At 41.5% G+C, this 25,429-nt stretch overlaps 2 protein-coding genes and 1 long non-coding RNA gene across 4 annotated transcripts in view; 2 read left to right on the plus strand and 1 right to left on the minus strand.

Moving 5' to 3' along the window:
* The first annotated feature begins 5,253 nt into the window (after positions 1-5,253).
* The window catches only part of zgc:174863 (uncharacterized), a 35,735-nt gene continuing 15,559 nt past the window's right edge, over positions 5,254-25,429 (plus strand). The window contains exon 1 of the mRNA XM_081710668.1: positions 5,254-5,479. Within this exon, the coding sequence (XP_081566794.1) occupies positions 5,255-5,479 (225 nt within the window). The 5' untranslated portion in view covers position 5,254. The remainder of the gene's footprint in view (positions 5,480-25,429) is intronic.
* LOC145656960 (uncharacterized) lies at positions 12,375-14,921 on the plus strand. Its single transcript, XM_081710670.1, has one exon. The coding sequence runs from the start codon at positions 12,714-12,716 to the stop codon at positions 13,608-13,610; it is 897 nt and encodes a 298-aa protein (XP_081566796.1). The 5' UTR covers positions 12,375-12,713; the 3' UTR covers positions 13,611-14,921.
* Positions 16,823-24,102, minus strand: LOC118242016 (uncharacterized). 2 transcript variants are annotated; one of them, XR_014122670.1, is made up of 6 exons: positions 24,088-24,102; positions 23,774-23,889; positions 21,620-21,801; positions 21,220-21,347; positions 18,991-19,537; positions 16,823-18,303 (listed from the first exon to the last, which is right to left on the minus strand). It is a non-coding gene; the product is annotated as an uncharacterized LOC118242016 (long non-coding RNA). The 2 variants fall into 2 exon arrangements; XR_014122669.1 differs by lacking the exon at positions 16,823-18,303 and having other exon boundaries at positions 18,910-19,537.

Raw genomic sequence — 25,429 nt, forward strand, 5'->3', positions numbered from 1 at the left:
CTCCTGTGCTGTCTTTAACCAATCATCTTTTCTTAAGCATCTCTTCTTTCCTTTGTTGCTGTGGCTATAAGCCAATCAGCTCTCGGCTTGGTTTTTTCCACAAACCAACCCAAACTGACTCCAAACAGTGTGGGTTGTGTGTCAAGTTGACCTTGATGTTAACAGTTCCTGATACATGTTCAACTTAATCAGCAACAGGTGGATACAAATGTGCAAACAGCATTATTAATTTACGAACAAAAGGATCAGTGTGATTTTATATGAATCACATAATACATAGTTTCGTATCATTTTCCATCACAACAGAGACAGCAATAATTACAGTAGTTAATGACCTGTTGTGGTCTTCTGACCAGGGTTATGTCTCTTTGCTTATATTCGTTGATCGGAGTGCAGCATTTGATACTATAGATCACAATATTTTACTAGATTGACTCGAAAATGTTTTTGGGGTTATGGGAATAGCTCTTTACTGGTTTAAATCTCATCTAGCCGGTCGCTACCAGATTTTTAACCTAAATGGAGACTTTTCAGCAGATTTCCCCATCTCACTTGTTTATTTTCATCTGTTAAAGTGAGAATAATAAACAAACAACTCAATTTACAAATAAACAATTCTGACATTAATTTTTTTTTTTTTAAATAAAAATCAGTGCCCAATATAGCCAACCTTCTTTTCAGTAAGTCCTAAGCCTTCCATTCATGGAGTCTGTCAGTTTCTTAATCTGTCGACAATAAACTTTTTATGCAGCAGCAACCATCGCCTCCCAGACACTGTTCAGAGAGCTGTACTGTTTTCCTTCACCATAGAACTCCCATTTAAGAATGGCCCGCAAGTTCTCTATAGGGTTTAGGTCAGGTGAGGAAGGGTGCCATGCCATTTATTCTTTCATCTTTAAGTGTAACGCGTGGTGGCCCGAGTGCCGCAGAGCGAGGGGCAGGACGCACAGACGTCCTCGACAGGGACGAACATTTATTAACATAAACGACAGCAGCACTCACACGTATTACAAACGATGAACATGAAACGATTGACGTTAAACAAACTCGATACACAAGAATACATCAACACAAAAACGTTACATTCAAACATTACGCCGACAACGACCAACTGCGCCGCACACCCTGACGTGAGTTTAAATACACACAGACAAAACGAAGTACAGGTGTGTGCAGGCGTGGCCACAAACAAAAGTCCTCCTACTGCACCTGGCTCGCTAAACCACATGACTCGCGGGAGGCGAGCGTTCCGTGACATTAAGGATAGCCACGCAGTGGAGTACTTCGATGCATGCGATGGAGCATTGTCCTGCATAAAAATCATGGTCTTCTTGAAAGATGCAGACTTTTTCCTGTACCACTGCTCGATAGTATCAGCCCCAGGATACCTGCGCAGACCAGCTAGGTGAGATCCTACACTGCCTCTAACTTCAGCCTGTGACGGAAAAGGGCTCAAGTACTCAGTTCAAGACATCCTGTCTTATTCTGTTACCTAATGAGTCTTCTCTATCTGCTGTAAATGACTGTAGACCATCTGCACAACAAACCTCATGAAAGTCCTGGAGAGACTAGTTTTGGATCATCTTACACCTCAGGTGCACACCTCTATGGACCCATTGCACTTTGTCTTCGACCCCAATGTTGGAGTTGAAGATGCCATCATCTACCTGTGTCAGTGAGGCCTCTCTTGCCTGGATAAAGAGGACAGCACTCTGAGGATCACGTTCTTTGAGTTCTCCAGTGCCTTCAACAAAACCCAGGATTCACTGCTGCGTGAGAAGCTCCAAAGGATGCGGGTAGATACCTTCACAGCCTCCTGGATTACTGACTACGTGACGGACAGATCACAGTTCGTGCAACCGAGGGGGTGTTTGTATGAACGTGTGTAAATTAGTGAATTTAGCCAAAATCACTGATAGGCTAAAAAGGGATCTGACACACTTTGCCCAACAAGATTCTGACAACTCTGTGTTGTATTTGCTCATTTATTTAGTCCACAATTGATTCACAGCTCCATCTTCACATACACAAAACATTAAGAAAAACAACGGTCAACAGAAAATAAGAGTCCTTAATGTAACCTCTCTCTAGCACACAACAGGCAGTTGCACAAGTGAATAATTATTCATTATTATCATGTCACCCCATGACATACTCTGACCGTAATTGAAGTAACAATAAATTTACACATACCTGGCTCTTACAAGGTGCTTAGCAGCACAGGAGCATGGCAGGGTCACCTTTCCTTTTCACACTTACACTTCAGGCTTTCAATATAACTAGGAATCCTGTCACTTCAAGTTTCAAGTTTCAAGTTTGCTTTATTCGTGACATACATAGTCATACACAGTATAACTCGCTGTGAAATGGTGGAGAGTGCTCTGTCCAAACTGAGGAAAAGAAAACAGGGGTGCATAGAGAAATATAGATATTCTCTATATGTGAAATATATATATGCAAGATAAATATATATATTCTATGTATGTACAAAATATATCTACAGTTGTTGTGTAACAAGGTAATTGAATATAAAAACTGTATATGTGTGTATATATATATATATATATATATATATATATATATATATATATATATATATATATATATATATAAATGTTACATGGTGGTGGTGGTCCCCACAGTTTATCAGTTTCCCTGATTCAGGGCCTGAATGGCCTGTGGGAAGAAGCTCCTCTTCAGCCTCTCTGTCTTGGTCTTCAGGGAGCGAAAGCGCCTCCCTGACCTCAACAGAGAGAAGAGTCTATTGTTGGGATGGGTGGGGTCCTTCACAATTCTCCTGGCCTTGGTCTGGCACCGCTTGCAGTAGATGGTCTGCAGGTCAGGAAGTTCTGTGTGAGTGATGCGCTCTGCTGAACGCACTACTCTTTGGAGTGCTTGTCTGTCCTGCTTGGTGCTATTCCCAAACCAGACTGTGATGTTCCCGGTGAGGATGCTCTCGATAGTGCAGGTGTAGAAGTTCCGCAGTACTTTGGAGGGCAGTCTGAAGTCTCTTAGGCGTCTGAGGTGGTAAAGACGCTGACGAGCCTTCTTTGCCAGGGAGTTGGTATGGCGGGACCAGGACAGGTCCTGTGAGATGTGAACACCAAGGTACCTGAAACTATCTACTCTATCCACCGTGGTTCCACTGATCCTCACAGGTTGGTAGTGCCGCTCCTGCTTCTTGCTGCAATCCACGATCAGCTCCTTTGTCTTACTGACGTTTAGGAGGAGATTATTTTCCTGGCACCAGTTTTCCAGGTGTTTAATCTCCTCCAGGTAGGCCCTCTCGTCGTTGTCCGAGATCAGACCCATGACAACGGTGTCGTCAACAAACTTGACAATGATAATGGAGCTGGAAGTGGCTGTGCAGTCATAGGTGTACAGTGAGTAGAGCAAGGGGCTTAGGACACAACCCTGAGGAGCGCCAGTGCTGAGGGTGAGGGTGGATGAGGCGCAGTTGCCCACCCGTACTGATTGTGGTCTGTCTGTTAGGAAGTTGGAGATCCAGTCGCACAAGGATGTATGCAGTCCTAGATCCCCCAACTTAGTAGTGAGTAGGGAGGGGATGATAGTGTTAAATGCTGAACTGTAGTCGACAAATAGCATTTTAACATAATTTCCCCTCCCTTCGTCCAAGTGAGTCAGTGTAGTGTGGAGCAGATGTGCAATTGCATCGTCAGTGGAGCGGTTGCGGCGGTATGCAAACTGCAGTGGGTCCATGGAGGCTGGCAGTGAAGATGTGATGAAGACTCTGACTAGCTTTTCAAAGCACTTCATCACGACTGATGTGAGGGTGACATGACGGTAGTCATTGAGGTCGGAGGGTCGAGGTTTCTTCGGGACGGGGACGATGGTGGAGCGCTTGAAGATGGACGGGACGATACCGAGCGTCAAGGAGAGATTGAAGATGTCGGTGAATACCGGGGCTAGTTGATCTGCGCAGGCTTTGAGGACCCTCCCGCAGATACCGTCTGGTCCCAACGCCTTCCTGGTATTCACCCTTTTAAACACTCTCCTCACGTCACTCTCGGTGATGATGAGAGGGCGCTGTTCTATGGTGGGCCCCGTGCCATTGGCTGCGCCGATAGTGCCATTTGGACTAGCGCTGTTAGCATTAGTGCTGTTAGCACTAGCGCCGTTAACATTGGCGCTGTTAGATGTAGCCTCGAAGCGAGCGAAAAATGTATTCAGCTCGTTCGCCAGAGACTCATCCGCACTCATCAGTCCGGAGGGTGGGCTCCTGTAGTCCGTGATCGTCCGTAGTCCCTGCCACAGGGATCTAGAGCCACTCTGCTGGAACTGTGTCTATAGTTTCTTCCCGTAGCGCCGCTTCGCCTCCCTCACCGCCCTGCGCACTCCGTATGCTGCAGACTTGTACTCGTCCATGTTCCCGCTGATGATCCCCGCATTGTAGGCAGCAGTGCGAGAGTTCAGTGCCTCGCGGATGGTTCTGTCCACCCAGGGCTTCTGGTTGGAAAACTTCTTTATGGTGATTCTTGGGATCGTGTCGTCCACCAGTTTCCCAATAAACCCTACTACTGCCTCCGTAAACTCGCTGACATCATCAGTGCTGCGCCGGAACATGTCCCAGGCTGCGTCATCCAGAGCGGCCACCGATTGGTCTGTCCAGCGCACGACCTCCCTCTGAACCGGAGCTTTCCGTTTCAGCCTTTGTTTATATTTTGGTAGGAGGAAGATGGCGGCGTGGTCCGACTTACCAAACGGTGGATGAGCTAGTGCCTTGTAACTGTCCTTGTATGGGGTGTAGCAGTGGTCTAGTGTCCTATTTCCCCTGGTGGGGAAGGTTACGTGCTGGTAAAGGTTGGGCACTGCACGCTTGAGGTTAGCGCTGTTGAAATCCCCAAGCACAAAAAGTGCAGCGTCCCGGTGCTGTGTCTGAAACTGTGTGAGAGCCTCATGAAGTTCACACAGTGCAGTGTCCATGTTAGCCTGAGGTGGGATGTACACGGTGTTGATGATGACCGAAGTGAACTCCCGGGGAAGGTAGAATGGACGAAGCTTGAGGACGAGCAGCTCCAGGTTGGGTGAGCAGGAGCGTGTGAGAGTAACAACATTGGCATTTTTACACCAGCTGTTGTTTACCATTACACACACTCCGCCGCCTCTCGACTTCCCCGAATCTGCCGTCCTGTCCATGCGGTGAACCGAGAAGAACTCGGCCGGCTGGATAGCGTGGTTTGGTACCGCTGGGTTCAGCCACGACTTGGTGAAGCAGAGGAGATTGCAGTCCCGAATGTCCCTCTGGAGCTTTATCCTGGCCCGGAGGTCATCGAGCTTGTTATCCAGAGACTGGACATTGGCTAGCAGGATGCTAGGTAAGGGAGCTCGGTGTGCCCCAGCCCTCAGCCTGTTCCTGACGCCGGCTCGCTTCCCTCGAGGCTTTTTCCTCGTGCCGCGTTTTGTTTTCCCTCAGGATCTCCGTCGGCCATCTTGGGTCCGGGGTTACAGACGGCTTGAGGTGAGTGCTATGTAGATTAAGAGAAATAAGGGCGTCTCTGCTGTACGAGATACGCGCCGTGGTGTGTAGAGAAGGGCTGCGGAGAAATCAGGGGTAGCGGGAAGAGCAAAAAGAGCGAAAAAAGTGCCAGGTGTGGACGGAGCAGTCGTGACGGCAGCCGACTTCACCGGCGCCATCTTGCATCCTTGCACTTGTAGGAATTTTCAGATGATTTTGAGGTGGTGGGGTGGGTCAGGGGTAGCCTGGAGACCAAGTACAGGGAACGGGTAGATTTGTGGCATTGTGTGGTAACAGCCACCTCTTCTTAAACATTCTTAAACCTTCTTAAACCTTGACAGCAGGCTGGATTGGAAATGTAACACTAAAGCCATCTACAAGAAGGGTCAGTATAGACTCTACTTTTGGAAGACATTACAGTGTGTTGTTGCATGTCTTGTACAAGTCTGGTATAGGATGTGTTGTGCAGGAAGTGCAGCACCTGTTGGAGCAGTATCAGAGCTGGAGACTCTGAAGACTGAACCAAGTGAATAAGAGGGCTTGCTTGTGCTGGGTACTACCAAGGGACTAATATGTCATTATGCTTATTTAGAACTTAACCTCTAAATGACTTTTCTCAGCGTGTAAATCAGGAATTTAACACAAAATCAGGGCTTAACAGTACACCATTTCAGGATTAACAAATATACCCACCACACGTAGCGCTCCTGCCTTGGGTTTCCAGAGTTTCAGAACAAAAAGATTAACTCTATCTAAACGAGTGCTACTCGTACAGCTGCATTAGCATGTAAACTGGAAAGTGGTACATGGTAAAATATGATGGATAAACGTAATTATCCTTATTCTGTCAATAGGGGGAGCTCTTTCCCAGGCAATGTTTAGAACTCTACTTGGCACGTCACAAGAGGTCACTTGCGTGTTCTGAGTACACTGGCCAAAGACCCGTCTGCAGACCCAAGGCTGGCCGGCAGTGGACGAATAGTGGACAATGCACTGATAATAGATAAAGTGCTGCACAGAAGTGAATAGTTTTGTACTGTTCATTTCCCCTTGTGACACTCCTATGGGTAGAACCATGTTCTCGCCAGCAGGTTTATGTATATACACAAAAGCAGCACTATGCCCTCTCAGCCTTCACAGTAGCCACCTTGCTTCATTTAACAGGTTTTTAAAAAGGTTTTATCTCATACATAGTGTGAGTAGTATATTTTATGCTTAAAAAAATCAGCACCTTCTTTATATGCTGTAGTAAAATATGTACACCTGATCTTCACATTAGCTTAAAGATGCACTCTATATTCAAACATTTACAACAGAACCCAGTGAATAACATTTCCCAGAATAATAAGAAACACCTTCATTTCAGAGTCTGTTTTCTAAAAGTCTTAGCATAGATCTGACAATAAACACTGTGATTTTGGAACAGAACCATTATCAATAAATAAATTAACTTTTTTTTTTTCTTCAAATCTCTTCAAAAAGCACTAAGAATCTAGATAACTATTAGCTCAGACTTTTCCCTCTCTGGGTTTATTTGTATATTGTTCTTTTCCTGCATGAAGAAAATTGTCTGTCACAGAGATTTGTTCAAACACACAACTTTCTATTAATGTAATCTGGAGGAGGACCTCTGGTTGTAAATACATGTAGGGGGAGGATGCTTACCTGACACTACTAACAGATACGTCTCCTTGCTTAAACTTTCTGTTTCCTCGTTGTTAAATGTACACCAGTATACACCGGAGTCTCTCACTGTCACATTGTGGATGGACAAAGTGAAGTTGGACAAGTTTTTGTTTTGAGTCTAATCTTCCATTATATGGTGGCTTTGGGGTAAACGATCCATCTCTGTAGAAATAGGACACCATCTGATTTTTATGCATGAATTTGTGAACACGCACTCCGTCACCTGTAGCAGCAGTTCAGCATCAGATTCATTAAACATTAGACATAAATATTTATGCATAGTAAAAAAAAAAACTCTTCAGATCACAAGGTCAGCAGATGTGAAATTTCCTGTATTTGCACATGTGATACAGCACAAGACATGTTCTCTTTCATTTTGAAAGAGATTGAAGCATAGCTGAGTTCAGCAAAAACGCTTTTTTTCCAGTACACGTCAAAACGCTCGAGCACTATAAATACATGGTGCTTGTCACTGTTAATCTCAGACTGAACCGAAGACATCATTTATCTTTGAACTATCAAGCGGCAAGTTATCAGGATGAACCAAGACGTTCTCCTCGGTGCTCTCTCTGCTCTCACTGGTGCCATTGTGAGGCCACTCAGTGAATTCACAGGCAGCGGCACGCCTGAAGAACTGACCCTACACAACTTCATCTCAAGAGTGCTGAACGATATGGTGATGAGAACACACCGGCTCACGGTAACAGAACTGATTATGAAATATGAAATTCTATCACAAGAGGTAACCAAGTCTTCTTTTAAGGACTTGACCATTTCTGATACTGCTTATCAGCCTGATTCTGCAGATCAGACCAAGTCTGATCCCTCTACCACTTCTGCTGATAATAATGATTCATTTGACAGTGACTGGTATGGACCACAGAAGGAACTGTTTGTGAATATGGCAGAGTTCTTTGAGCCAAGGTATGATTATGATTTTAGGAATCTGCCAGCTAACAGAGCTGAGGCCTATCGTGGAGGTGAAATATACACACGCCCGTGTGGATGGTACCGATGTGCCCTAAAGGTTCTGGATAAGTACGAAGATGGGAATAAGTGGTTGGGGCCGGGTGGATGGAGGAACCAGTCTGATCCTGGAGAGTGGCCAGTCTCCTACCATGGCACCAGCAAGGAGGCCACTGAAAAAATCATTGCCTCACACTACAAAGCTGGTCAGCGTGCAAAATATGGCCATGGAATATACTCAACTCCAGATATATCTGAGGCAGAACAATACTATGCAAAAACATATAAAACTAAGACAAGGCAGAGGTACAAGGTCATCTTGCAAAACAGAATTAATCCAGAAATAAGGAAAGTCTGTCAACGCAAAGACTACTGGCTCATAGAAATACCACATGATGCTGACCCGCAGCTGGAGAAAAACATTGTGGAAAGTGCAATTCGTCCTTATGGACTTCTGATAAAAGAGATTTAGCTCATAAATCATTATCTGCTTTTCATGTTTTTGCTAATGCCTGTGGCCTTTAGATTTTTTACATCATTTGGTTAAACTTTCATCTGATTAGATGTTAATAATAATAATGGATTATTTTTTAACATGGTTAACGTGATTAAGACCTGTGATTAAAACACATGCAAAGAGTGTCATCTTGGAAAATTATGTCAAGGGTATGTTTTAAATCAGCATACCTAATGTGTACATCACTGTTTTTGTGTTGCATTATTAGTGACTTTGCATGCAGTCACTATTCTGTTATTTTGTTATTATAATTAATACTAAAAACAAACAAGCTTGTGAAATTACAGTAAAAATGGGGTAAACGTTCCCTCACTGTAGAAATAGAACATCAAATAGGACACCTGTGGCTCATGTCTGGGGCCACACTGTATAGTAGCCACCTCACCAACAGACACAAACAAGGTCCTCTCTTCTGAAAGAGAAAGGGAAGATTTAAATACATTTATGTCAAATACATATCAGTGAGAACTGATGAACTTGAATAAAATTGTACTTAAATCAACAACAGTACAATTGTTACCCCTGTGGTGTCTACAGTTATTCTGTTATTAGAATTAATGCTAAAAACAAACAAGCTTGTGAAATTACAGTAAAAGTGTTAAATATTATATATATAGTATATTGTTTAATATTATCATTGTAATTACACGACAAGCTGTTTATCATGAGTGGTAACACAGAGGGTTCAGATTTCTCATCCAAAACATTCTTGGATTTTATGACTGGACCTTCTGAGTTTCCAGCATCAGTCTGTTAACGTGTAGAATCAGCATGTGTGCAAGAGGACGCCATCACATCTGCCACATTCCACACATATTGTGGTGACTATTGTCAGCCAGAGGAGGATGGCCCCCACCTTTGAGTCTTGGTTCATCTCCAGGTTTCCTCCTCATGCTCTAGGGAGTTTTTCCTTGCCATTGTCACCCTTGGTCTGCTCACCGGGGGCTTGGACTCAGACATTTGTAAAGCTGCTTTGTGAGAATGTCTGTTGTAAAAAAGCATTATAGAAATAAATTTTGATTTGATTTTTACATACAGGACCATACCAGATTACACCACGTCTGGTTACTCATCTGGTAGTGCGTGTGTATATGAGTTTAACTCTAGAGAAAATACTTTATTAGCCACATGTAAGACAAATATTATTCATTGATGGTTCCATTTGCCTTATTCCGAACCACTAATCAGAGTGAGAGATTTTCTTTTGCTGGTAATATGGGATTGCTTGATTATTGGTGCTCTGGTGCTCTGAGTTTCTAGTGCAACATGCGTATACACACACGAGCACAGTAACGGTTACAACGCCATTCTGTGTTAAACACAAGGCACGATATTCGGCTCTTGGGATAACAATTCTAACTATGGCGCACAAGCCAGTCTACGTAAACACATCTCTGAATGGAACGTGGACGTTTATGACGTAAGAATGATCCATTATGATATCGCTAAAGTTACCAAATAAAGAGAAAAGCGCTCTAGCTAAAAGGAGGTGAAAGCTGAAACCATTGGCTGAATCAGATTACCTGTGTTGGCTGTATGTTTGTTCATTTAGAAATAATCAGTTTATTTTATAAATGCAGTGGCGGATGTAGGTGGGGGTGACATGGGCATAAGTTACTGACAATATAACGGAAATGGTGCATTAAGACAGTTGTAACTGTCTGATATGTGAATAATTTAAGCTTGTGACATTGGGAGACGAGACAAGATGCAGAGACGAGCTGTCGTTCAAACAGAAACAGACGTATATTTTGCCACTTAACAAAAAACGAAAGCAAAACTAGAAACCGTGACAAGCGAATAACGCACTCTAACCACAGTAAGGACGCTGAACATAGCCGCACACACTGGGTTAAACACACAACAGGACCTTCAATACACACACTAACAAGGACGAGAATTTCGAACGGCCGTGACAAATGACCGGTAAACAAGGGAGGGGCGTGGCGATGAGGAGACAGACACACACACACACACACACACACACACACACACTCACGAACACACACCAAGATGTCACACAGACATGAGGAAGAGTCGAGGAGGAGGGGGTTCTGACAGCAACTCTCGAGTCATCTGTTACTAGGCAGAACGCGGATTCTAAGGTGGCGGTCCATTCATTAGAAAAGTATTAATTATATTTGTGTTTTTCTATATCATATAAGCATGTAGATTTATGTAGTTATAATGAATATAAAACCAACCCAAGTGTAAAAAATCATTTGTACAATAAATAAATGACATATCAGGAGAGTAGTGAAAACTGGTGGTGCACGTGGATGGGGATAATGTACTTGGGAATGTGGAGGGAATGGTGTTGGGTAACTTGAGTATGGGGTGCGGAAAGTGTGGAAGCACGTGGGATGGAGTGGAGACAGAAATTCAACCCTGTGCAGCTCTCTACCTCACAGTTCGATAGATTTGGTCGAGCGCTGGAGAAATAAAACAAGCGGAGTTTCCCTAGTAAAATCTGGCGATTTATATCCCTGCATACAAACAGCGTTCAGTCTGATGTGACATTTACAGGTGACTCCATTAAGCCATTCACTTTGCCTTTGTAAAAGTCACATTAGAAGCAATACTGAAGAGGTTAAACACTGATAGTGTTGATAACTGTGATATATAAGAAGAATACCACATTTAGTGTGAGAATCAGTTGTTGCACATGCCAGCAGGTCTTTAAATCCACTTCAGTCAGTATTTATGCATGTGTAAGATTTATATTTCAAAATACAGATCGTTGCCATATTTAGGAAGCAAATCTTGTCTGTGTGTTTAACCCCGGCACTGGGCAGAAGTGCAGAAGTGCAGGCCTACACTTCTCTCTCGTCCATGTCCATTCTCATCACGCTACCAACACAGCCACCACTCTCAAGGGCTTTCCAATATTTTTTCAGGTCTCTTGTCAATGTGAAGGTAGCCAGTTTGTTTCTCTGGATCCTGGACGAACAAGAACAATGTGCCTCCACCTTCCTCTGGCAACTTCACTCTAGTAAAAGATTTTCCGTTCAAAAGGGACATGAAGAATACACAAACAGAATCAGTACTGGATGCAGGACACTGCCCTGAAAAATTCCATATTATTTAAACATTAATCTCTCCCAGGCTGTGAACAAACGAAAGGGAGTTTCTAGGAAAATGTTAAAAAAGAGGAACAGGAAAAGGAAGAAAAAGACAAATTTTCATAATATTTAAAGATTCTCCCATTATGTGAATTGTCAAGAGGGAATTTCCAGAAAAATGGAAAGGAAATGCACAAACAAATAGAGGAAATGTTAAATGTTTGTGGTATATTATAAATTAAATGAGTGTGGGTATTTCAGAGAGGAAACAAAATGTGGCAAGCTGACCAGAACTTGACATGAAGGTTACTGCACGCTGAGATTCCAGTGGTTGTATGAGTAGCAAACAGTCACTCAGGGCAATCATTTAATGAGTAGGTTGTTGGAAACCCTTAAACAATGCAATAATGTGGTTCTTACAGCCAAGGGCAGATACAAGGTATAATTTATACCCCCCCCCCCCCCTTTTTTTTATTTTAGTGTGCATGTACACAACAAGCCAATAACCAACATCCACAAATCCAATCACAGTCTACTACTAATGATGCCTAAGGTCACAGCTGAGACTGAATAACAGGAACTTTATTATCCTCCAAACATTTTGTTCTTAAGAAAAAGGGGGTTGCATAAAATTAATTAAGAAATGAGGAATTCTGGTACATGTTCGACCAATATGGAGGGTTTAACACCTGTAGCAGCAGTTCAGCATCAGATTCATTAAACATTAGACATAAATATTTATGCATAGTAAAAAAAAACTCTTTAGATCACAAGGTCAGCAGATGTGAAATTTCCTGTATTTGCACGTGATACAGCACAAGACATGTTCTCTTTCATTTCATAGGATTGAAGCATAGCTGAGTTCAGCAAAAACGCTTTTTTTCCAGTACACATCTCCTTCTCAAAACGCTCGAGCACTATAAATACATGGTGCTTGTCACTGTTAATCTCAGACTGAACCGAAGACATCATTTATCTTTGAACTATCAAGCGGCAAGTTATCAGGATGAACCAAGACGTTCTCCTCGGTGCTCTCTCTGCTCTCACTGGTGCCATTGTGAGGCCACTCAGTGAATTCACAGGCAGCGGCACACCTGAAGAACTGACCTTACACAACTTCATCTCAAGAGTGCTGAACGATATGGTGATGAGAACACACCGGCTCACGGTAACAGAACTGATTATGAAATATGAAATTCTATCACAAGAGGTAACCAAGTCTTCTTTTAAGGACTTGACCATTTCTGATACTGATCAGCCTGATTCAGCAGATCAGACCAAGTCTGATCCCTCTACCACTTCTGCTGATAATAATGATTCATTTGACAGTGACTGGTATGGACCACAGAAGGAACTGTTTGTGAATATGGCAGAGATCTTTGAGCCAAGGTATGATTATGATTTTAGGAAACTGCCAGCTAAAAGAGCTGAGGCCTATCGTGGAGGTGAAATATACACACGCCCGTGTGGATGGTACCGATGTGCCCTAAAGGTTCTGGATAAGTACGAAGATGGGAATAAGTGGTTGGGGCCGGGTGGATGGAGGAACCAGTCTGATCCTGGAGAGTGGCCAGTCTCCTACCATGGCACCAGCAAGGAGGCCACTGAAAAAATCATTGCCTCACACTACAAAGCTGGTCAGCGTGCAAAATATGGCCATGGAATCTACTCAACTCCAGATATATCTGAGGCAGAACAATACTATGCAAAAACGTATAAAACTAAGACAAGGCAGAGGTACAAGGTCATCTTGCAAAACAGAATTAATCCAGAAATAAGGAAAGTCTGTCAACGCAAAGACTACTGGCTCATAGAAATACCACATGATGCTAACCCGCAGCTGGAGAAAAACATTGTGGAAAGTGCAATTCGTCCTTATGGACTTCTGATAAAAGAGATTTAGCTCATAAATCATTATCCGCTTTTCATGTTTTTGCTAATGCCTGTGGCCTTTAGATTTTTTACATCATTTGGTTAAACTTTCATCTGATTAGATGTTAATAATAATAATGGATTATTTTTTAACATGGTTAACGTGATTAAGACCTGTGATTAAAACACATATGCAAAGAGTGTCATCTTGGAAAATTATGTCAAGGGTATGTTTTAAATCAGCTTACCTAATGTGTACATCACTGTTTTTGTGTTGCATTATTAGTCTACAGTTATTCTGTTATTAGAATTAATGCTAAAAACAAACAAGCTTGTGAAATTACAGTAAAAGTGTTAAATATTATATATATAGTATATTGTTTAATATTATCATTGTAATTACACGACAAGCTGTTTATCATGAGTGGTAACACAGAGGGTTCAGATTTCTCATCCAAAACATTCTTGGATTTTATGACTGGACCTTCTGAGTTCCCAGCATCAGTCTGTTATACTGGGAGTCAGATGGACCAGTATTTTCAAACTGCACAGCCTTCTTACTAAAACAACACACCACTTGCGTTACTTTCTGAAAAGCTTAAAAATGACCACACAAATGTTAAACTCAATGCATAATGGCAGTTCTCTTATATGAGGGATATAGTACTACCTGTCACAGGTGAAGTGTCTACTAAGATTGTTTTAAAAGATACGCCTAAAGGAGACCTACCTGCGGAGGAGCTCGTGAAGACAAAGCCGTAGAGTAGAACGTGTAGAATCAGCATGTGTGTGCAAGAGGACGCCATCACATCTGCTACATGCATGACCTTTCAGCAGTACTGCTATCTATAAACAGGAAACCTTATATAGTCAAAGGACATTCAGTGTCACAACAAAGACACTTTTTTACATCCATCACAGACCTGCACAGAACTGCATACGTCTTTCCAAAAAATTGTACACAGCTTTCAGAAAAACTTACATTTTCAATGCACCCATGGTTTTTACTTATGATGATAAAAACATTTATCTACTAACAGATACCTCTCCTTGCTTAAACTTTCTGTTTCTTCTTTGTTAAATGTACACCAGTAAACACCGGAGTCTCTCACTGTCACATTGTGGATGGACAAAGTGAAGTTGGACAAGTTTTTGTTTGAGTCTAATCTGCCATTATATGGTGGCTTTGGGGTAAACGTTCCTGCATAGACCTGCACAGAACTGCATACATCTTTCCGAAAAACTGTACACAGCTTTCAGAAAAACTTACATTTTCAATGCACCCATGGTTTTTACTTATGATGATAAAAAAGTAATATTTTTGGTGAATATGTCACTCTGATGTGAAACCTCTGTGCTTGAGTTATTTTCATCTCATTCTTGTCTGTGTGCTTTGTGACCTCATGCCTCTGATCTCTGTGAGACAGTTCCTGTAGCAGTGCACTGTGCAGAAGCACTTTCAGACCTAGAGCTCGAGTCTGTTCCCGTCTCTGCGGCTATGCTCATACCTAAACCAGACACATGAAGCCATTCAGTCAAGGTTTATGCCTTGTTATAATACAAAGACACCAGTAATTACAGTAGTTAATGACCTGTTGTGGTCTTCTGACCAGGGTTATGTCTCTTTGCTTATATTAGTTGATCTGAGTGCAGCATTTGATACTATAGATCACAATATTTTACTAGATTGGCTCAAAAATGTTGTTGGGGTTAGGGGAATAGCCTTTTACTGGTTTAAATCTCATCTAGCCGGTCGCTACCAGATTGTTAACATAAATGGAGACATTTCAGCAGATTTCCCCATCTCACTTGTTTATTTTCATCTGTTAAAGTGAGAATAATAAACAAACAACTCAATTTACAAATAAACAATTCTGACATAATTTTTTTTTTTTTTTATAAAAATCAGTGCCCAATATAGCCAACCTTCTTTTCAGTAACAGTCCTAAGCCTTCCATTCATGGAGTCCGTCAGTTTCTTAATCTGTCGACAATAAACTTTTTATGCAGCAGCAACCATCGCCTCCCAGACACTGTTCAGAGAGCTGTACTGTTTTCCTTCACCATAGAACTCCCATTTAAGAATGGCCCGCAAGTTCTCTATAGGGTTTAGGTCAGGTGAGGAAGGGTGCCATGCCATTTATTCTTTCATCTTTAAGTGTAACGCGTGGTGGCCCGAGTGCCGCAGAGCGAGGGGCAGGACGCACAGACGTCCTCGACAGGGACGAACATTTATTAACATAAACGACAGCAGCACTCACACGTATTACAAACGATGAACATGAAACGATTGACGTTAAACAAACTCGATACACAAGAATACATCAACACAAAAACGTTACATTCAAACATTACGCCGACAACGACCAACTGCGCCGCACACCCTGACGTGAGTTTAAATACACACAGACAAAACGAAGTACAGGTGTGTGCAGGCGTGGCCACAAACAAAAGTCCTCCTACTGCACCTGGCTCGCTAAACCACATGACTCGCGGGAGGCGAGCGTTCCGTGACATTAAGGATAGCCACGCAGTGGAGTACTTCGATGCATGCGATGGAGCATTGTCCTGCATAAAAATCATGGTCTTCTTGAAAGATGCAGACTTTTTCCTGTACCACTGCTCGATAGTATCAGCCCCAGGATACCTGCGCAGACCAGCTAGGTGAGATCCTACACTGCCTCTAACTTCAGCCTGTGACGGAAAAGGGCTCAAGTACTCAGTTCAAGACATCCTGTCTTATTCTGTTACCTAATGAGTCTTCTCTATCTGCTGTAAATGACTGTAGACCATCTGCACAACAAACCTCATGAAAGTCCTGGAGAGACTAGTTTTGGATCATCTTACACCTCAGGTGCACACCTCTATGGACCCATTGCACTTTGTCTTCGACCCCAATGTTGGAGTTGAAGATGCCATCATCTACCTGTGTCAGTGAGGCCTCTCTTGCCTGGATAAAGAGGACAGCACTCTGAGGATCACGTTCTTTGAGTTCTCCAGTGCCTTCAACAAAACCCAGGATTCACTGCTGCGTGAGAAGCTCCAAGGATGCAGGTAGATACCTTCACAAGGAAGATACCTTCCTGGATTACTGACTACGTGACGGACAGATCACAGTTCGCGCAACCGAGGGGGTGTTTGTATGAACGTGTGTAAATTAGTGAATTTAGCCAAAATCACTGATAGGCTAAAAAGGGATCTGACACACTTTGCCCAACAAGATTCAGACAACTCTGTGTTGTATTTGCTCATTTATTTAGTCCACAATTGATTCACAGCTATATCTTCTCATACACAAAACATTAAGAGAAACAACGGTCAACAGAAAATAAGATTGGAAATGTAACACTAAAGCCATCTACAAGAAGGGTCAGTATAGACTCTACTTTTGGAAGACATTACAGTGTGTTGTTGCATGTCTTGTACAAGTCTGGTATAGGATGTGTTGTGCAGGAAGTGCAGCACCTGTTGGAGCAGTATCAGAGCTGGAGACTCTGAAGACTGAACCAAGTGAATAAGAGGGCTTGCTTGTGCTGGGTACTACCAAGGGACTAATATGTCATTATGCTTATTTAGAACTTAACCTCTAAATGACTTTTCTCAGCGTGTAAATCAGGAATTTAACACAAAATCAGGGCTTAACAGTACACCATTTCAGGATTAACAAATATACCCACCACACGTAGCGCTCCTGCCTTGGGTTTCCAGAGTTTCAGAACAAAAAGATTAACTCTATCTAAACGAGTGCTACTCGTACAGCTGCATGACCTGATTAGCATGTAAACTGGAAAGTGGTACACGGTAAAATATTATGGATAAATGTAATTATCCTTATTCTGTCAATAGGGGGAGGTCTTTCCCAGGCAATGTTAAGAACTCAACTTGGCACGTCGCAAGAGGTCACTTGCGTGTTCTGAGTACACTGGCCAAAGACCCGTCTGCAGACCCAGGGCTGGCCGGCAGTGGACGAATAGTGGACAATGCACTGATAATAAATAAAGTGCTGCACAGAAGTGCATAGTTTTGTACTGTTCATTTCCCCTTGTGACACTCCTATGGGTAGAACCAAGTTCTCGCCAGCAGGTTTATGTATATACACAAAAGCATCACTATGCCCTCTCAGCCTTCACAGTACAGGGACTGGTTCGGCAAAAGAGGACTAAATGTTTATTTTGGCTGTGAATTTAGATAATATTAGCTGTCATGAAAAAAGCAAAGATTATTGTTGCACTCCATACAACATGCAAAATAGATTACTGCACGTTTGTGAAGCAAAAAAAAATGTTGATGAAAATTCATCAAAATGAATTACTTTAGCTGTGAATTTTGAGAATATTAGCTGCTGAAATATTAATTCTAGACCAACCAACAGCAAGCTCTAGAAAAAAATGCTTTTCTTTTTAAAATCAAGCTGCAGAATTGCTGGTCTGCAATGGAGTCAGAGAAGAAGTCCAGATATATTCATGCCAACAGCTCATCCTCATCACCGCTAATCACAGCCCTGTTGACACACTGGATATGGGGTTCTTATATTTCAGTAAAAACAGTGCGTTGCGGTGTCTGTGTATTTTCCGGTGGATTTTTATGCTGGGTTGATGAATGGCTGTGATTCCTATGGCCAGTAATCACGTATGACCTCATACTCAGACTTTACAGGCTGCGTGGGTATTCTGAGTCCGAGGGCTGTTGAGTGGGGGGGTATTTTCCACGCTCACCATTCTTTATCTGGAAAAATAAGGCACAGCAAACAACTTGGTCCACAACACAAGAAGATGATAAAACAAAAACATCTACTCCTACTCTACACATTATGGTTAAAACATCTACACCTGCATTCAGAACCACATATCTCCAGACTAAATGGCATGTCGATAGTGTGCCATTCAGGTTTGCCACCTTGCTTCATTTAACAGGTTTTTAAAAAGGTTTTATCTCATACATAGTGTATGTAGTATATTTTATGCTTAAAAAAAATCAACACCTTCTTTATATGCTGTAGTAAAATATGTACACCTGATCTTCACATTAGCTTAAAGATGCACTCTATATTTAAACATTTACAACAGAACCCAGTGAATAACACTTCCCAGAATAATAAGAAACACATTCATTTCAGAGTCTGTTTTCTAAAAGTCTTAGCATAGATCTGACAATAAACACTGTGATTTTGGAACAGAACCATTATCAATAAATAAATTAACTTTTTTTTTTCTTCAAATCTCTTCAAAAAGCACTAAGAATCTAGATAACAATTAGCTCAGACTTTTCCCTCTCTGGGTTTATTTGTATATTGTTCTTTTCCTGCATAAAGAAAATTGTCTGTCACAGAGATTTGTTCAAACACAACTTTTTATTAATGTAATCTGGAGGAGGACCTCTGGTTGTAAACACATGTAGGAGGAGGATGCTTACCTGACACTGTCTATACCAGAAGCAAGATGATTAGTTTGCGATTAGCTAATACTCAAGAGTTAGCTAGGAGATAAATGGGTAGTGGATCATCCTGAGTGTGTCATGTCAACCTGCGGCCTGTGTTTGGCCTGAGCTTGGTTTTGGGAGAAGAAGAAAAAAAAGTGATATTTGTAAAGCGTGCTTGAGTTTGAGAAAGACCCTCCTTCAACAAGCTCTGATCAGTTCTAGTTTCAATTTCACAGTCAGTTTATAGGTGTTTAGAGATGCCGCACTATGTTCTCTGAGTCTAAGACAAAGTTCATCATCACAGGTAACCACAGGCTTTGTGACATGTTTGCCACTGGTTTTGAAGTTCTGCGGTTGTCACGCTTTATCTGGTACAGTTGGTGGACTCGTATGCTGGGTTGATAAGCAGATCTAGCTTGTATGACTGGTGGGCACGCATGACCTCGTACTCAGAGTTCAAAGGCTACTGAACATGTGTGGATCCAGAGTCAGAAGGCTGTTGAGTAGAGGTGTAGTTCCTACGCTCACAACATCGCTTGACCTGAAAAAACAAGGCCCAGAAACCAACTTCAGCCGAAACACATGAATATGATAAAAACATCGAAACCTGCTCTATATGTTACAGTTAAAACATCTACAACCACTCTACACAATAGACCAAAAACATCTAAACCTGCTCAATACGTTATTGTTAAAATATCTACAACCACTCTACACATGACAGAAAAACATCTAAACTTACTCTATATAGCAGGTGAAATAAGTATTGAACACGTCACCAATTTTCTAAGTAAATATATTTCTAAAGGTGCTATTGACATGAACTTCTCACCAGATGTCGATAACAACCCATCCAATCCACACACGCAAAGAAATCAAACCATAAATGTCCATAAATTAAGTTATGTGTAATAATGAGAAACGACACAGAGAAAATGTATTGAACGCATGAAGAAAGAGAGCTGCAAAAATCTATGGAAAGTCATGACACCAGCTGAAATCTATCAGTAATTAGAAAGCAATCCTGCCACTGAAATTAATATCAGCTGGTTCAACTGATGGCCTATAAAAAGGTGTCTCATTACCAAGGTGCCACATAAGAAAATCTCATGATGGGTAAAACCAGTGAGCTTTCTCAAGACCTTCGCAGCCTTATTGTTGCAAAACATACTGATGGCATTGGTTACAGAAGAATTTCTGAACTACTAAACGTTCCAGTGAGCACTGTTGGGGCCATAATCCGGAAGTGGAAAGAACATCATTTCACCATAAACTGGCCACGACCAGGTGCTCCCTGCAGACAGAGGAGTGAAAAGAATTATCAGAAGAGTTGTCCAAGAGCCAAGGACCACCTCTGGAGAGCTACAGAAAGACCTGGAATCAGCAGGTACAATTGTTTCAAAGAAAACAGTAAGTAATGCACTCAACCTCCATGGCCTGTATGCACGCTCACCACGCAAGACTCCATTGCTGAATTAAAAGCATGTTGAAGCACGTTTAAAGTTTGAAGTTCTGGTTTCAGAGAAAGAAAATAAAGCTGTTAGAATGGCCCAGACCTGAATCCAACTGAAAATATATGGAAGGAACTAAAGCTCAAGAGTTCATAGAAGGAGCCCACGGAACCTTCAGGATTTTAAGAGTGTTTGTGTGGAAATCACACCTGAACAATGCATGCAACTAGTTTCTCCATACAGGAGGCGTCTTGAAGCTGTCATCACCAACAAAGGCTTTTGTACAAAGTATTAAATAAATTTAAGTTAGCATTTTCAATACGTTTTCTCATTAATACACAAAACTTAATTTATGGACATCTATGGTTTGATTTCTTTGCATATGTGGACTGGATGGGTTGTTACCGACATCTGGTGAGAATTTCATATCAATAGCACCTTTAGAAAAATATTTACTTACATTTTAACATTCATACTAAATAAATTGTAGGTATATTTATACATTTCTTTCTGTGTATCAAGAAAACTGTATGTAACTGTTTCTATTCTCAATAAAATGGAAAAAAAAAAAAAGCTAATCTGTCTGGGACATTCCCAGAATTTCACACATTACAAATTTTCTCACTATTTGACAGCCAGAAACGTATGAATGTATATGTATGCATGAATCATGAGTGTCTACTGCTGCATGTGAGTGTATATATGTAGGTGTGTGTGTATGTACTCAGGTCCCATCCGTTTGTAGTGGCATATGTGCAGACAAAACACACACCTTTGGAATCCCACTGAGCAGAATGATGGTGATGATTGACAGGAACACAGAGATGGCTGTAATCACACACACAAGGATGAGTGTCTGATTCAAGTGTCCCTGTCCCTCAGGACACCGGATTTCCTTTCCTTGGTAGAAAACAAGCGGGTGAGTTGAGCCAGAGCAGACTGTGTTGCTTAGTACACTCTAAAAGACTGGCCACTACCTTTATTCAAACAACCAATGCAAACTTATCAGCGTTTACAATTTGAAGCACTTGATACTAAGTGTTAACAAAAGCTTGAACTAAAAATTTCAGATAAATTAAAATTCTGACAGATCAGAATCAAAATATTGCTTTTCTAATGTAATCTGGAGGAGGACCTCTGGTTGTAAATACATGTAGGAGGAGGATGCTTACCTGACACTACTAACAGATACCTCTCCTTGCTTAAACTTTCTGTTTCTTCTTTGTTAAATGTACACCAGTAAACACCGGAGTCTCTCACTGTCACATTGTGGATGGACAAAGTGAAGTTGGACAAGTTTTTGTTTGAGTCTAATCTTCCATTATATGGTGGCTTTGGGGTAAACGTTCCATCTCTGTAGAAATAGGACACCGTCTGATTTTTATGCATGAATTTGTGAACACGCACTCCGTCACCTGTAGCAGCAGTTCAGCATCAGATTCATTAAACATTAGACATAAATATTTATGCATAGTAAAAAAAACTCTTCAGATCACAAGGTCAGCAGATCTGAAATTTTCTGTATTTGCACGTGATACAGCACAAGACATGTTCTCTTTCATTTCATAGGATTGAAGCATAGCTGAGTTCAGCAAAAATGCTTTTTTTTCCAGTACACGTCTCCTTCTCAACACACTCGAGCACTATAAATACATGGTGCTTGTCACTGTTAATCTCAGACTGAACCGAAGACATCATTTATCTTTGAACTATCAAGCGGCAAGTTATCAGGATGAACCAAGACGTTCTCCTCGGTTCTCTCTCTGCTCTCACTGGTGCCATTGTGAGGCCACTCAGTGAATTCACAGGCAGCGGCACACCTGAAGAACTGACCTTACACAACTTCATCTCAAGAGTGCTGAACGATATGGTGATGAGAACACACCGGCTCACGGTAACAGAACTGATTATGAAATATGAAATTCTATCACAAGAGGTAACCAAGTCTTCTTTTAAGGACTTGACCATTTCTGAGACTGCTTATGAGCCTGATTCTGCAGATCAGACCAAGTCTGATCCCTCTACCACTTCTGCTGATAATAATGATTCATTTGACAGTGACTGGTATGGACCACAGAAGGAACTGTTTGTGAATTTGAGCCAAAGTTTTTTGAGCCAAAGTATGATTATGATTTTAGGAAACTGCCAGCTAAAAGAGCTGAGGCCTATCGTGGAAGTGAAATATACACACGCCCGTGTGGATGGTACCGATGTGCCCTAAAGGTTCTGGATAAGTACGAAGATGGGAATAAGTGGTTGGGGCCGGGTGGATGGAGGAACCAGTCTGATCCTGGAGAGTGGCCAGTCTCCTACCATGGCACCAGCAAGGAGGCCACTGAAAAAATCATTGCCTCACACTACAAAGCTGGTCAGCGTGCAAAATATGGCCATGGAATCTACTCAACTCCAGATATATCTGAGGCAGAACAATACTATGCAAAAACATATAAAACTAAGACAAGGCAGAGGTACAAGGTCATCTTGCAAAACAGAATTAATCCAGAAATAAGGAAAGTCTGTCAACGCAAAGACTACTGACTCATAGAAATACCACATGATGCTGACCCGCAGCTGGAGAAAAACATTGTGGAAAGTGCAATTCGTCCTTATGGACTTCTGATAAAAGAGATTTAGCTCATAAATCATTATTTGCTTTTCATGTTTTTGCTAATGCCTGTGGCCTTTAGATTTTTTACATCATTTGGTTAAACTTTCATCTGATTAGATGTTAATAATAATAATGGATTATTTTTTAACATGGTTAACGTGATTAAGACCTGTGATTAAAACACATATGCAAAGAGTGTCATCTTGGAAAATTATGTCAAGGGTATGTTTTAAATCAGCATACCTAATGTGTACATCACTGTTTTTGTGTTGCATTATTAGTCTACAGTTATTCTGTTATTAGAATTAATGCTAAAAACAAACAAGCTTGTGAAATTACAGTAAAAGTGTTAAATATTATATATATAGTATATTGTTTAATATTATCATTGTAATTACATGACAAGCTGTTTATCATGAGTGGTAACACAGAGGGTTCTCATCCAAAACATTCTTGGATTTTATGACTGGACCTTCTGAGTTCCCAGCATCAGTCTGTTATACTGGGAGTCAGTTGGACCAGTATTTTCAAACTGCACAGCCTTCTTACTAAAACAACACACCACTTGCGTTACTTTCTGAAAAGCTTAAAAATGACCACACAAATGTTCAACTCAATGCATAATGGCAGTTCTCTTATATGAGGGATATAGTACTACCTGTCACAGGTGAAGTGTCTACTAAGATTGTTTTAAAAGATACGCCTAAAGGAGACCTACCTGCGGAGGAGCTCGTGAAGACAAAGCCGTAGAGTAGAACGTGTAGAATCAGCATGTGCGTGCAAGAGGACGCCATCACATCTGCTACATGCATGACCTTTCAGCAGTACTGCTATCTATAAACAGGAAACCTTATATAGTCAAAGGACATTCAGTGTCACAACAAAGACACTTTTTTACATCCATCACAGACCTGCACAGAACTGCATACGTCTTTCCAAAAAACTGTACACAGCTTTCAGAAAAACTTAAATTTTCAATGCATCCATGGTTTTTACTTATGATGATAAAAACATTTATCTACTAACAGATACCTGTCCTTGCTTAAACTTTCTGTTTCCTCGTTGTTAAATGTACACCAGTAAACACCGGAGTCTCTCACTGTCACATTGTGGATGGACAAAGTGAAGTTGGGCAAGTTTTTGTTTGAGTCTAATCTGCCATTATATGGTGGCTTTGGGGTAAATGTTCCATCTCTGTAGAAATAGGACACCATCTGATTTTTATGCATGAAATTGTGAACACGAACACGCATCAGATTCATTAAACATTAGACATAAATATTTATGCATAGTAAAAAAAACTCTTCAGATCACAAGGTCAGCAGATGTGAAATTTCCTGTATTTGCACATGTGATACAGCACAAGACATGTTCTCTTTCATTTCATAGGATTGAAGCATATCTGAGTTCAAACAGAAACAGACGTATATTTTAACACTTAACAAAAAACGAAAGCAAAACACGAAGCACAACACAGAGCGAAAGCAAAACTAGAAACTGTGACAAGCGAATAACGCACTCTAACCACAGTAAGGACGCTGAACATAGCCGCACACACTGGGTTAAACACACAACAGGACCTTCAATACACACACTAACAAGGACGAGAATTTCGGACGGCCGTGACAAATGACCGATAAACAAGGGAGGGGCGTGGCGATGAGGAGACAGACACACACACACACACACACACTCACGAACACACACCAAGATGTCACACAGACATGAGGAAGAGTCGAGGAGGAGGGGGTTCTGACATTAGCAACTCTCGAGTCATCTGTTACTAGGCAGAACGCGGATTCTAAGGTGGCGGTCCATTCATTAGAAAAGTATTAATTATATTTGTGTTTTTCTATATCATATAAGAATGTAGATTTATGTAGTTATAATGAATATAAAACCAACCCAAGTGTAAAAAATCATTTGTACAATAAATAAATGACATATCAGGAGAGTAGTGAAAACTGGTGGTGCACGTGGATGGGGATAATGTACTTGGGAATGTGGAGGGAATGGTGTTGGGTAACTTGAGTATGGGGTGCGGAAAGTGTGGAAGCACGTGGGATGGAGTGGAGACAGAAATTCAACCCTGTGCAGCTCTCTACCTCACAGTTCGATAGATTTGGTCGAGCGCTGGAGAAATAAAACAAGCGGAGTTTCCCTAGTAAAATCTGGCGATTTATATCCCTGCATACAAACAGCGTTCAGTCTGATGTGACATTTACAGGTGACTCCATTAAGCCATTCACTTTGCCTTTGTAAAAGTCACATTAGAAGCAATACTGAAGAGGTTAAACACTGATAGTGTTGATAACTGTGATATATAAGAAGAATACCACATTTAGTGTGAGAATCAGTTGTTGCACATGCCAGC

Source organism: Electrophorus electricus, chromosome 3, assembly GCF_041902795.1.
Source record: "Electrophorus electricus isolate QZ-2024a chromosome 3, ASM4190279v1, whole genome shotgun sequence".
NCBI classification, from domain to species: Eukaryota; Metazoa; Chordata; class Actinopteri; order Gymnotiformes; family Gymnotidae; genus Electrophorus; species Electrophorus electricus.

Coding starts and splice junctions, on each gene's coding strand:
- LOC145656960 (XM_081710670.1), top strand. CDS start 12,714: ATGAACCAAGACGTTCTCCTCGGTGCTCTCTCTGCTCTCACTGGTGCC.